Source organism: Lampetra planeri, chromosome 3 (genome assembly GCF_965212315.1).
Source record: "Lampetra planeri chromosome 3, kcLamPlan1.2.h2, whole genome shotgun sequence".
Lineage (NCBI taxonomy): Eukaryota > Metazoa > Chordata > Hyperoartia > Petromyzontiformes > Petromyzontidae > Lampetra > Lampetra planeri.
The window spans coordinates 26,670,869-26,685,723 of NC_136109.1; the positions used below are offsets into that span (position 1 = coordinate 26,670,869).

At 53.3% G+C, this 14,855-nt stretch overlaps 1 protein-coding gene across 2 annotated transcripts in view; it reads left to right on the top strand.

Annotated features, from left to right (window-relative positions):
* Positions 1 to 14,855, top strand: part of LOC144717166 (retinal dehydrogenase 2-like) — a 71,905-nt gene that overhangs the window by 42,178 nt on the left and 14,872 nt on the right. For both annotated transcript variants that reach the window (XM_078592498.1, XM_078592499.1), the window contains exons 2-6: positions 2,218 to 2,322; positions 2,847 to 2,987; positions 3,982 to 4,111; positions 10,045 to 10,106; positions 10,986 to 11,114. In XM_078592498.1, the coding sequence (XP_078448624.1) occupies positions 2,218 to 2,322; positions 2,847 to 2,987; positions 3,982 to 4,111; positions 10,045 to 10,106; positions 10,986 to 11,114 (567 nt within the window). The remainder of the gene's footprint in view (positions 1 to 2,217; positions 2,323 to 2,846; positions 2,988 to 3,981; positions 4,112 to 10,044; positions 10,107 to 10,985; positions 11,115 to 14,855) is intronic.

Here is a 14,855-nt window from a genome sequence, read left to right on the forward strand (position 1 = left end):
CCAAATTGCGTCGCGTGTCCAGTGAATACCCGCTCGACCCACAGCACCACGGAAGCTCGATCGAACCTGCGCTAACCAACGTTTTGGCGAGAGGCGCCAGACCCAACGGGAAAACATTCGGCGAGAAACGCAAAGCCCATCGGCAGGTCCCACGTGCGCACGCGAGTGACAGCCGCGCCGAGTTGGCTTGGCCGTCGGAGTGAGTTGGGCCGGCGACGTGCGGACAGACTGCGGCGAGGGTTTTGTGTCGGCGCCCTGGGCGTCACTTTCACGTCCCGAGTGTCGCCAGCGTGATCGTCGCGGTCGCGGCTCTCGAGCTGTCGTGGAGAGAGCCACGAACGGTGGGAATCCGGGGATTGATTTACGTAACTTCTTGTTCACTGCGGATACCTCCTTGGCCGTCTGGAATATTGTTATCAATCGCAGAAGTGCCCTCTGTGGTCAGAGTAAATCTGCACGCGCAAGATCCCCGCGGTACGCACGAAGGCGTGTCATGTTGCGTCAATAGCTGTTGTGTTTCCAGCACTGAGAAGCGCTATGCAGGTCCGATGTTGATGCTGTGTGAGCAGCGAGTAGGGACACAGCCGGAGCACAAGGGGGCCCACAGCAATGAGAGATTGTCCATTGTAGGTCCAAGTGCTGCAAATAACTCGGGTTGCCACCTGTCATGGTTTTGCCAGGATCATTCATTTTTTGAGGCAGCTGTCCTGGAAAAGCTGTAAGTCTTCTCAGAAAATTAAACATTAAACGTTAAATTGTTGTTCTTATTGTTCAGCTGTGTAATAATGGGCCTTATCTGGTAAAATCAAAATATCGTTTTAAAGCTTTTGTGACTGCAGGGATTCATCTTCTTGGTTCTTTCGGTAAAGTGACGTAGAAGGGAAATAATAAAATAATAAAAATAAAACATAATAAAATAATTCTCACTATATTCTCACGACGTTTCCGACAGACCGGTTCTTCACCTGAGGACGGCTGCTTGCGTTGTGGCCGAAACGTCGACTTAATATTTTATTATGTTTTATTTTTATTATTTTATTATTTCCCTTCTACGTGACTTTACCGAAAGAACCAAGAAGAAAAATAAAAATAGTAAAAAAATTCTCCCCTCTATATCCTTCTTCTCACTACATGTCCCGGGTTTCTTGCATCTCAGAGGTGGCAACCCTTGCCAGTGCCTCCAGCTGAGGTTTATTCGCCAGAGGGAAGTTTTTTTTTTTGCTTAAACAAAAGCCGCCGAAACCTCCGGGGTCCCCATCCTAAATCCCGCTAATCCGGCGTAAGCGGGGGATTTGTCATTCCTAAGTGGCGTTCAGGCTCCTCCCTGCGCCAGGCCCCACAGGTGCCATGGGCCTCATTTCTTAAATACTTTGTAAAACAGAAGAAGAAAAAAACCTTCCACGAGCACAATGCGAGGCATGCGAAACTCTCGTAAACATTTCTCAAGTTGTCAATTCCACCCCGCAAAAAGTGTGATGTCACCATAATGAACGGTTTAAACCGGCAAAGGTTCAGTTTTTAGGACTTGGCAACCACAAAATCTTGGCGTTATGTTTATATTTTTTTAAATCACCATCTCTTCCAGGTCTCTCTCACCGGAGTGTCGTTATCTCAGTGTTTTATCTTATATACCAATTTAAGGGCTGGGCATCAGATGTTTTGTTTAAATTCTCATCAGGCTCTATGGTGTCAAGTCCAGTCTCCAACTCGTATCTCTCAGCTCTCTCTGTGATGTGCTATGAAGAAGGACTCTCGCGCGAAACGTCACCTGTTATATATTTATCATTTTAGTGCCACACACGGCCCTATTGACAAAAGTGTTAAAAACTATTTGCAAATCTTGCTCGTGCACCACTGCCGACGCAGCATCACCGAGTCAGTTGTTGTCTCAATGAGCACTTAATAACGTTACATATACGTATATAAACAATATACATTGTATAGTGCTTACATTTCTTCATCAATATGTGTGTATCACGGCTTTATGTATGCTATGTTTGGATGGGGCAATGTATGAATTGCGCAGGGAGGGAATACGTGCAAGAGGACATCCGCCACTGAGATGGAGCGACGAAATCGGCTCGTTCGCAGGAACATAAGAGATGGCGAGGGCTCGGGGGGGGGGGGGGGAGGCTTTCATCCAGCAGCGGAGAGACGCTGGCCACCGCCGACGATGATGATGTGAATGGTACCGTGTTTGTGCGTCGCACCCGGCAGATCTTCATCGGAAACGAGTGGCGTGACTCCATCAGCGGCAGGACCTTCCCGACCTTCGACCCCGCGAGCGGGGAGAAGCTCTGCGACGTGCAGGAGGGAGACCAGGTGAGTCTGCTGCAGAGGTCGCAAACGGGTTTTGATTCCTTACCCGTACCCGTACCCGGCCGCACCACGGTCGCAAATGGGTTCCCGTACCCGGCCGGGTACGGGTAGCCGGGTATCGGGTAGGGTACGGATATCGGGTACCCGTTGCGACCTCTGGTCTGCTGACTGCCATCCGGCTCTCGGGAGGGGTGAGGGTTGGTGGATCACGTGGAGATTTGAAAAAAAAAAACCATGCTCATCGGGCCGCAGGAGATAGACCTCCATTGTCCAGTCCTTCCTGAAAAGGAATTTTGAGACTCGTCGAGACAATTTATTGGCAATATGGAACTTCCACAAATGACCCGAGGCTTAATCGCTCCTTGTGGACACCCATTCAGACGAAACAATTTTAAAGCATATCTATGTATAAAACTGTGCTTGCCCTGACAATTGGCAAGGCTTAGTGAGGGCCTTTGTTTTTGTATTATTTTTCTTAGTTTTTCTTAGTTTTTGTTTGTGGTTGTTTTCCCCGCTTGCCGATGCAGGAGGACGTGAATGTCGCGGTGGTGGCGGCACGGGAGGCGTTTGTGCTGGGCTCCCCGTGGAGGCGCATGGACGCGTCGGACCGCGGGGTGCTGCTGTCGCGCCTCGCCGACCTGGTGGAGCGGGAGCGCACCACGCTCGCCGTGAGACGCCCTCCTCCTCCTCCTGCTCCACCGGCACCCGATAGCCACGCACCCCCTCGCTCACCCACCCATGCACCCAGACACGCACCCACTCGCTCACCCAGCCACGCACCCACTCGCTCACCCAGCCACGCACCCACTCGCTCACCCAGCCTCGCACCCACTCGCCCACCCATCCACGCACCCCCTCGCTCACCCACCCATGCACCCAGACACGCACCCACTCGCTCACCCAGCCACGCACCCACTCGCTCACCCACCCATGCACCCACTCGCTCACCCGGCCACGCACCCACTCGCTGATCCAGCCACCCACCCACTTGCTCACCCAGCCACGCACCCACTCGCTCACCCACCCATGCACCCACTCGCTTAACCAGACACGCACCCACTCGCTCACCCAGCCACGCACCCACTCGCCCACCCATCCACGCACCCCCTCGCTCACCCACCCATGCACCCACTCGCTCACCCACCCATGCACCCACTCGCTCACCCAGCCACGCACCCACTCGCTCACCCATCCACGCACCCCCTCGCTCACCCACCCAGCCACGCACCCAGCCACGCACCCACTCGCCCACCCATCCACGCACCCACTCGCTCACCCAGCCACGCACACACATACAAAATTGGGTCGAGATAACACATTTTTGATGATTCGATTTTTAAAACAGTTTGTGAAGATGTTTATATTCCACATCTCTGGTAGAGTGGCGTGGGCACGTGACTAGTAGTGGCCACACAGGTACTGTATATTGGATGCGGTCTGCTGGGCAGACCTGACTCAAATCCCAAAACAATCTTTAACTTGCACAAATGTATATTTCGCGAAACGGACAAATTGTTGTTCAACCGTGAACTCAGATTTAAGCCCCACGTATCTCTCCTAATGCTCCAATCTTTCCCTAACCCTCTCGTCTCCCCATACTTCACCCCCCCCCCTTCACCCCCCCAACCCCCGTATGTCCCTGCCGCTTCTCCTGGTTGACAGACGCTGGAGTCGATGGACTCGGGAAAGCCCTTCCTGCCCGCGTTCTTCGTGGACGTGACCGGGGCCGTCAAGACGCTGCGCTATTTCGCCGGCTGGTGCGACAAGATCCAGGGGCGCACCATTCCCGTGGGTGAGTTCCTCGCATGGACAAAGATAAAGATCCCCCATATAGCCTTAACAGACTGTAGGGGCAAGTGCTGTTAGCGAGCACATATGAAGGCCGCAACGGTACTCGAGTGGATGTGTGGCCAGCACCACGCCTGACCGCCTTTGTCTCCCTAGTGGTGATGTTTACACACCGCACCAGGTACTCATTTGAGGCTGAGTCGACCTAGGGGAGGCCCAGGACCGGTTCAGATAATCGCCACTGGTGTTGGCCGTGAGCGGGAATCCAACTCGGGTCGCCGGGTTCATAGCGCAGCCCGCTAACCGCTACACTATCGCTCCCCGCATGGACACACGCACGCTCACATACGTACGCACGCACGCTCACGCACACGTGCACGCTCACTCGCACGCTCGCGTACACGCTCACGCACGCTCACTCGCACGCTCGCGTACGCACACGTGCACGCTTGCACGGGAGGTTCCCACGGTGTGACAGTGGCAGGGGCGGATCCTAAAACCTCCCAGGAGGGGAGTCGCGCTCCCAACAATTCAAGAATGGACCTACATTTGTAAAAAAAACTCAATCTAAATCATACGAAGTATTTTCTATAGTTGTTTCCACCACTGTGCAGTAGTATAGTGTTTCATGTATATCGCAGACAAAGATCCCCCGTGTAACCTAAACAGGCAGTTGGGGCAAGTGCCGGCAAGGCACACCAGGGGGTCGGTGGCCAGCACCTCACCCTTGTCGTCTTTGTCTTCCGAGTACTGATGTTTACACACCACACCAGGTACTCATTGAAGGCTGAGTCTATCTAGCAACGGAAGTGTGAGTGGTTTAGATATTTGTCACTGTTATTGGTCGTGAGCGGGAATCGAACTCTGGCGACCGGACTTCGTAGTGTGGTGAAATAACCACTACTCCACTGCTCCCCTTACATACAGACAAACACAAAGATCCCCCAAATAGACTCGAACTATAGGAGTAAGTATTGTTAGCGAGTACCTATTAAGGCCGGCATGGCACACGAGGGGGTGGGTAGACAGTACCACGCCAGGCCACCTTTTTCTCCCTAGTGGCGATGTTAACACTCCGCACCAGGTACTCAGTTCAGGCTGAGTCGACCTAGGGGAGGCCCAGGACCGATTCAGATAATCGTTACTGGTGTCGGCCGTGAGAGGTAATCGAACTCGGGTCGCCGGCTCTGTTGTGCAGCGCGTTAACCACTGCATTACCGCTCTCCACAAAGGCAAAGATCACCCTTATAGCTCTCCGCACGCACATGTGCGCACACACACACATACACGTACGTGCGTGCGTGCGAACTTCGTCTCGAGCCAACGAGAACGTCCTTCAGCGAAAAAAGAAATAGCACGCATGCAGGCCAAGACACTGTCACCCGTTGCCACTAATGCACAGGGACCTTAAGAGCAAACGCGGCGTTTTGCCGCGCGGCCACATGGCACGAAGCGCGAAGCGCAAAGCGCGGTCCAGTGCGTGGGAACAATCCCATCGGCTGCATAGGACATTGCTAGAGTTGTTCACAGCTCACGCGGGTTCTTGCAGCTGAAGTAAAATGTTTACGGCTCGGACTCAAGCCTCCCATGTACGAGATGCAACGTTTCTTTGTTTTCGTGGGGTCCCCTGCAGTGTTTGACGGTAGCGCTGCGTTCATATCTATTCAAGCCCAAACTGTGGCAGTTAGAATATTACTGGTGCATGTTTCTTAAAATCCTGCCCCTCTCCCCACTGCCGTCCCCCCCCCCCCCCCCGACCACCCTCACTGCCTTTGTCTACCCTGCAGTGTAAAGTTAAACACGGAGGCGTTTGCGACGAACATTAGAGAGTCAGACTTGTCGCGGTCTGACCCAAAAATCAATTATGGGTTCACCGCAGTTGATCAGCAGGTCACGGCTGCGCGGTTGAAGTAAAGTTTGGGATTAAAATTTTCCAGGACGCCTGGCAAGCGTCGAAGGGTAGGCCAAATGCCCTCTCTCTTTCTCTCTCTCGGATCTCAGTCTGGTGGGAGGCCCTTCCGTCAGCAGTGGCATGAGCAAGGGCTGCAACTTTTCACACGGACGCCGCTGAGGGGCAATTTCAGATCATTTTCTCCCATAACACGCAGTGACGGAGGGATCGGTCCGTCGCCGATAGCGGTGGAGCGATGGTACGACGCCGACAGCGGCGGTGGGATCGGTCCATCACCGCGGAGTTTTCGCAACAAAGCAAAAGCCGTGCCGAACCGTTTTGCCAGTTCAGGTTATCTCTGCGGGCACGCCTGGCACAGATTCCCCTTTCCCGTTTTGTTCGCTTGTTGTGCGTGCGTTTTAATTGAGCACAAGGCTCACCAATAACAAAAAAAGCAAAGCGCATTTCCCACTAATGACCCTGTCCGTTTCGGTGAATTGATAATGGCTAGCACGTTCATCTTGACTTAAAGCATTCGTGACTGCAGGAATTCATATTCTTTGGGTCTTTCGGTAAAGTCACGTAGATAGGTTCTACAGGAAAGTCACAGATGCCTATCTAAAACCTGACTCCCACCACCATCCATCTCAGAAGAATTCCCTCATCAAAACTCTACACCATAGAGCTCGATGTATTTCCGACCATCATCACCTAGCCTGGAACACGTACACCAAGCTCTCAAGATGAATGGATATTCAGACTACACAATCCGTAAAGCTATCACCCCAACCGTTGGGAAATAACTATATAAGGACCCAATCAAACCATCACCTTGCCATATATAGCAGGGGTCACCAAAAAAATGTCCCAAATCATGAGCAAACACAAGATCCAGGTCCGATTTAACACAGTACATAAAATTCATGATCTGATCCCATTTGTGAAGGATGTGATCCCTGACATGCAAATACCCCGGCGTCTACAAACTAAGCTGTGTCTGCGGCAGTAGGTACATTGGGGAAACTAAGCGACATGTCTCGGACCATGTTCGTGAACATAAGGCAGATCTCAAACACGGTAGGACCAATACCTCGGCCGTGGCTGATCATTGTTTTAATGCGGTGGGCTCACATGAAATTGATTTCTCTAAGACGAAGGTACTTTGCACACCTTACCGGCTATCAACAGAGATTCGTTCATGAAGCCATCCATATATACAGACACAGACACAATTTAAACCGAGAAGATGGGTACAAACTGAGCAATCATTAGAAGGACGTTATGGAGACTGCTCACCGATCTTACACTGACATGCTAATTTTTACCTGTCAGCCCTTCAATTGGTGGAAACCCCACCACCGTCGCATTTGCTGCCCACCACTTACATTACCATTAGCTGCCCCGCCCATACTGCTGACATTTGGGCTACGCCCATTTTAAACCTTTATAAACAGTTTGCCTTTAGAAGCTAACCCCCTTTTCCTGATGACGACCGCTTGTGTTGCAATCGAAACGTCGTAGTTATTTGTTTTTTCTTTGACGCTATCTACGTGACTTTACTGAAAGACCCAATAAATAGCATGTTCATGTTCACGTGTTTGCTGGAGTGGTGTGCGTGTGTGTGCATGTATGTGTGTGTGTTGTACATGGTGGTGCCAGTGGTTAGGAGCACTGGTGCTGAGAAAAATCAGCTACCCGAGTTCGATTCCCGTAAGCTACCAACAACAGTGACGATTACCTGCGCCGGTCCTGGGTCTCACCAAGCTCTATTCAGCTTCAAATGTGGGCCTGGTGTGTAAACATCGGCACTAGGGAGACAAAGGCGGCCAGGCATGATGCTGGCCATCCACCCCCTAGCGTGCCCATGCCGGCCTTCATACATGCTCGCTATCAGCACTTGCCCCAGCAGCCTGAATAGCTGTCTTCGAGTGTGTACGCATACGCGTGCATATGTTTAAACACTCATAATCAACGTTTTTGGGTTTAGATCGCGTTATTTATAAATGTGTCGTAACCCTCCACCACCCGACACGGCCAATCAGTAAAAAAGTGTCACGTTGACAAAAGACAAATAGTTCACTGCTTTAGCCCACCGGTGTGTTGAAGTGTGAAACCACAACATTTACAATTTGAGTACGACGTTTCGCTGGTAATTGCATCCAGCATCATCGGGCAATTCGCCAGAATGGTGTTTAAACACGCGTGCGCACCCAATTCGAATAGGCCGAAACTCCCAATGCTGTCTTTGCCAACAAAGTAGCTGTGTGCCGTATCTCCGCTTCCCTTTGTGAGCTCTCAATTACCCTCGGCCATCTGCACATCACCAGCGCCGGTCAAAAAAAAAACCTGACACTCGCCGCGATTACCGCGTTTTCCCGAAGGGCCCCGTCCCACCGAGCCGAGTTCAGTGGGTGCCGACGTCCGGCAAACTCAAGGCACAAATGACGCAAACTTAGAAAACTCTGGCTCTGCAGATTTCACGAAAGCTGTGAGACGGGGGGGGGGCGAGGGGGGAGGGAAACCGCGAAGGCGTTACGGTAGAAGTTGTTTATTAAGACGCGACGCAGGGAGAGGACGAGAGGGTGAGACGGTCGATGGCTGGCAGCAGAGAAGAGGAAGGTCTTGAACGTTAACTTGAACAAGGGAGGTGGAGGAGGGAAAAGTTTGAGCTTCGGTTTATTTTGCTTTACCAGCCGATAACTAAAGAGGCCAGGTTGAGTCTCATTTGCGAGTGACCAAAATGGCAATAGCATAACAACTAAGTACAACAACAACAACCGAACAAATACACACGACAGCAAAAACAACCGTTGTAGAAATGGGAGCAAAAAAAAGTATCCGCGGTGCAGAAGAAATCGCTTGTGTCAGCGCAAGCAAAAACTAAAATGAACGTGAAATTAAAATACATTTCCGTATTAGAACGTGGGTCGAACAAATTACTGCAGCATACAAAAAAGTCAGCCCATTCGTAGACAAAATGTGAAAAATATTGCAGACGGCCATAGGGGGTTGCGGATGGTGAAAATAGCAGCCGGGGGGAGGGAGTTGAGGGAGGAGAGGGAGGGAGGGGCAGACTGGAAATCGAGCGAAGACTGGCCGAGAGTTTCGAGTAGTAGAGCGGAGATGAAAATAAACTGTAGACTACATTTTTATTTCACCAGGTGTAAGGCCCACTTGCGTAGTGTGGCTCTTTTTCAGAAGCGACCTGGCCATCACAAATGATGGCTCAACGAAGGGGCTCGTTGCCACGTGGACAATTATAACAGTAGCCAGAATTACCCAACGCGTGACGTCGATTGTGAATCTGGAGGGACAACACAGAGGACCACGCGACCACGGGGAGAGAGAGAGAGAGAGCGAGAGAGCGATAGAACCCGCAAACTCCAAATGCACAGCGGACGTCAGGGTCGGGATTGAACTCGCGACCTCCTGTATCCCAGGCGAGGTCTTTAACGTCTCGCGGAGCAGCGGTCCGATGCTGCCTCGGTTGCAGCTGTGAGGCAGGGGACGAGAGCTGTGAAATCTGCCAAAGTCGGCGAAGATTGCCCAGCCAAAAGGATGGGAATTTGCTTGTTTTTACGTTTACAAAAGCTAAAATAATTCCCGCGGGTTTGTAATCGTGAAAATACAGCTGAACACGTTGGTCAATCCCACTGTGGCGCTTTAAGTGGAAATATATATATATATATAGCAGACGACGTTTCAGGCAATGGCCCTTCTTCAGAGCGCATGAATCGAACGCATTTCCCGTCCATACAGCGTCGTTCTGCACACGTCGGGACGTTGGGCTTGGTGGACACTGGCCGCGTTGCCCAAAGCACTGCCCACACATTACACAAAACACAAGACCAGATCGAAAAGGAGCATTTGCAAATATGAGGATGCAATTTAGCCCTGATCTCTACCCATCGGCTGGCGCCACCATCAATCATTATTACTCGACTTTTGAAGACAAGCGCTTGCTGCGAAGCGTTTGCGTAATCCGCGCCGCGCGCACGATTTTCCTTCGCTCGTTTCTATAACCGCTTTTTTTTGTGTGTGTCCAGATGGCGAATACTTCACATTCACACGGCACGAGCCCATCGGGGTGTGTGGACAGATCATCCCGGTAAGGAGACCCCCCCCCACCACCACCAACTCCCCTATGCTGACCTCTGGCCCATCACAGCATAACCCTCCCATTAATAAACACACGGGCAACGCCAGGCATCTGACACACCCCCCCCCCCGCCCTGGCGCTGTAATCACAGAGATCACAGCCTCGGATCGGGCGCTCCTGTCCGTATGTCGGCCCCCTCCTCCTCCTCCTCCACCCGTCCATGTGCCCCCACCCACCCCCACTCCCCCCGCAGCACGAGAGTCAGAAATATGCGGAAAAATAGAACGATGTGCCCCTCCCTGCTGTGCGCCGGTCTTGACCCTGGGCAGCCGTGTAAATTTCACCGCGTCTTCCCTACGAGGAAGGCAATAGTCTCAGTGGGCGCTCACCTGCACGGGAGGACACACAGCTTCTTACCTGTTTTCTCAACTAACCCATGCCCCTGCTTGTATGGCTACCTACCGACCTACGCTGTCACCCATCTCACCTACATTCGGGCCTATAGCTACCCACTTACTCGGGAAGAGTTTCGTATTGATAACAAAAAATCTGAATTCGGATTTTTAAGGACAATTTCTGAAAAAAAATATTTAGATTTTCGCATGGTATCGATGATGTAATTATTTGACGCATTATCGCGCCAACAAAAGTGATGTCACTCAATGCCGCATGATGGCACTTTGGCTGGGAAAAGTGCAGATGTGATATTTTAGAAGTGACGTAACTTTGTGCAATGACCCTACTTATTTTCAGAGCAATTTATGTGTGTGTGTGCGCGTGTGTGCGTGTGTACGCGTGGTGTGTGTGTGTGTGCGCGCATGTGGTGTGTGCGTGTGTACGCGTGGTGTGTACGCGTGGCGTGTGTGTGTGCGTGCGTTCGTGATGCAGTGGAACTTCCCGCTGCTCATGTTCATTTGGAAGATTGCACCGGCCCTGAGCTGCGGGAACACCGTGGTCGTGAAGCCAGCCGAGCAGACGCCGCTCACCGCCCTCCACGTGGGAGCGCTCATTGCCGAGGTGCGCCCACGCTCGCCTGCCCACTCGCCCACGCCCTCACTCACTCGCCCACGCTCTCACTCACTCGCCTGCCCACTCGCCCACACTCTCACTCACTCACCCACGCTCGCACTCGCCTGCCCACTCGCCCACGCTCTCACTCACCCATGCTCGCACTCACTCACCCACGCTCGCACTCGCCTGCCCACTGGCCCACACTCTCACTCACTCGCCCACACTCTCACTCACTCGCCCACGCTCGCACTCGCCTGCCCACTGGCCCACACTCTCACTCACTCGCCCACACTCTCACTCACTCGCCCACGCTCGCACTCGCCTGCCCGCTCGCCCATGCTCTCACTCACTCGCCTGATCACTGACCTGCCTCTCACCTACCCGTACAAGCCCACGCTCTCACTCACTCGCCCACGCACTCACTCACCTGCCCGCTGGCCCACACTCTCACTCACTCACCCGCCCGCTCGCCTGCTCGCTGCTGACTTTTATATCAATTGACAACATTTCCCTCCCGGTTATATTTATATTGGGCAAAAGTGGTGCTGGCAGTGGCTTTTATTAGTTAGTCTCTGTGGGTCTCTGGGCTCCTCTTACGGTGCAGAAGACGGGCGGCAGTGTGGCCGCTACTTTGCGTCCCGTGGCCGCGCGCGGTTTTCTTGTTATTCATTCACTTCACACTTGCAGCTACTTTAAACGCATCGGAGGCTCTGCTCGCCTGCTTACCAGCCTTTCGGAGCTTTCCAAGAAAACTCTACTATCTTGTGTAGCATGAAGGATTGATGGCGGGCGGCTAGCCAATGATGGGAGCCGGCGCACACCCCGAGCGAGCGAGCGAGCGAGCGACGTGCGTCCGCGATGGCCCAAAATCCGCACGTGCTTCCCATGACCTTCAATTAGCTCCGACAACATCTGCAAACACCGGTGTTCCTCCTCATGCTCGCTCCCCCCTCATACTCCCCTCCCTCCACCAACACCCCTCCCCACAACCTCCTCCTCCCACGGGAGACGTCCCGCACTCGTGGTGGGAGCGCGGAGGGGCGATTGGCGAGGCCTTTCACTTCGAAACGATCGGCGTTATCGGCTCGGAGGTTTTTAACCTCCAAATCGAGGGTAGGGTTTTCGGTCGCAATTAAAGGGGGTTTAAGTATGATTTAGGTACGATCTGGAGATTGCGATGTTGTCGGGCAGCCTTCTCTGAGCAGGAGATCAATCTTCCTGGCGGCCGATGACGAAGATAAGGTATGGGCAGCGCGCGCTGATAATTGGTGGAACGTTTTGCCAAATTGCCGTCGTTTGCTTTTTTTTTGGACGCGTTCGGAATTTGACTGCCGAAGCTCATTTTCGGCCGCCCCGCACGAGTTGGCGACGCTTTGTCGTCACGCAAGTGTGCAGCCACGGCTTCTTTGTTCTGCTCTGAAGGAGGCTCGTCATGCGAAACGTGGGCCCGTGCCCTCCATAGTTTCCCTTTTAAGGTTACGTTTGCTAACGGCATCGGCTGCAGCAGCTCGTGTACTCACGGCCTGGATCGTTGGCGTCGCGATCCGCCAACCCCTTCTCATCTCAAATTGCAAATTGGGCCACCGCGCGCGACAACAAAAAGTTCACCTGCCGGTCGGCGACCGCGAAAAGTCGGACCGCGGGAGAGTCGCGAAAACATCAGAGGGGCTCCCGTCGCCTGGACCTGACAGACGCCGATGACCGTGACTCAGTCCCACCGAGAACGGTGGGGACTGTCGCACGATCTCATCGAGACCACGTAAACCCCCTCCCCCCCGTGCCTTCCCGTAGCCCGTCCTGTCCCACCCCCACTCAGCCCCCCCCCCTCACCCCCCATGTCCATCGCCCGCTGGCCACAACTGCTGCTCGTCGCACCGTCCGTCCGTCCGCTGCCGCACAGATGGAAGCGATCACCGCCGGCCGCGTGTTCCCCCGCCGTGGCCGCTGTGTCGGCGGACCCGACGTGGCGCGCGGCGGCGCGGAGCAGAGAACGAAACCCGATCGCTCTGGAAACCAACCCGGGAGTTGGGGGGGGGTTTCTATTTTCGCTCGCTCACTCGCTTGCACAGGCCCCGAGGATGGGTTTATTATCTTGCATGGCAGCAAATAAATCAAAAAGCCGAGGAAGAGGGCCGTCCGAAGCCGGTAGCTCTCTTCCTGCATTCCCGCAGAAATGAGCCGCGGCTTTGAAATCGGGAGAGAAAGAAATAAAAACCGACTGAAATCTGCAGAAGACAGAAACGCCCGGCGGAGCGCGATGACGACGCGGCCTCGTCGGCGGCTCCCTCCCTACGCCTCGCCCGCCGGCTTCGTTTGTTTCACGACCTCCATGGGCGCTCGCTGCAATCATGCTCAGCTGGAAATTTCTCGTGGCCTAAAGCCACATTGCAATAGGGTATCATGGAGATTCCCCACCTTAGCTGTTTCACCAAGGCGGGGGAAAGTGTCGTCCGCGAGCTACTTGAGGCCCGATAGCATGGCCCAGCCAAAAGCATGCCTGACAGTGTACTAATTTGAGGCTGAGTTGACCTCAGGGAGGTCCAGGATAAGTTCACATATCACTCACCATTGATGTAGACCATGACCTGGAATTTAATGCAGGTTGCTGACTTGGTAGTGCAGTGCGCTATCCGCCGCGTCACCGCTTTTATCTCTCCGGCGGTGATGGTCATAAACTGCAGCAGGTGCTTGTTACGGAGAGGCCCAGATACACTGCCAGAGCGTTGCTGCTGCTGATGTTGTGGATTGTCAGGAATCGAACCAATAGCATTGGGATCGCTATGTAGCGCCTGAAAACCACCGCACCGTAGCTCCGCACGTGCAAACGCTCACTTGCCCTTTTGGTTAAAACAAACAAAAAACATTTACCGTGAGCAGCCAACTGCCGACACAGACCCGCTCGACCGCTCGCCCGCCCGCTTGTCCACCAGCCACTCGAAGTGAAACGCAATCCGCCCTTCACTCGTCGGTCACGCACTTAAGTGCGCTCGTTATGGGATTAGCGCTCGGCGTTAATTAGTGTCACATGCGGCCACCCGCCCGGCACGGCCGCCGCTTGCCTTGACGGCTCTATTGGCCGCTTCTCCTCCCACCGCCAACCCCCACCGCCACCCCCTGCCCCGTGGCCACGTTCGTCGGCGTGACTTCTCGCCGTCCGTTGCGAGTTTTACACTTGTTGTCGGCCGAATGCGGCCGGTCGATCAAAGCAGGACGCTTTGCTAAAAGTGGCTCTGTCGGTGACTTATTTCCACAAAAGGTATAAACATTTGTGGTATCTTTCCCCTACCTTTAATTCCAATCGTGCTCTCGGCGTCATGTTATGAGATAATGAATGCACTCAGAACTCCCATAGGTCAGCATGCCCCTTGGTGTTGGAGAACGGGCCACGGAAGTGGATATCACAGAGCCACCTCTGCTATCCCTTCAAGGGACGGATTATGAATTGTTGTGGAGCATTATGGGTAAAAGCATATTTACGAATATATTTAGTCCATGGTTGGCGACATACGGTGCGAAAGAAGTTCTACATACATACATACACACATGCTGATGGATAATATTGGCTTTCAACAAATGCTGCTGAGAGCCAATTTGCCGATAGACCAAAACACACATTAATCTATATGTGGAGATTCAGAACGGATCGTTGGAAAAGGTCCTTTGGCCCAAGGGGGAACATTTGCCAGAGGTCTGACACCTCCTGATTGATGAGCTTATGGGGGGGGGGGGGGGCTGACCTGTTGGTGC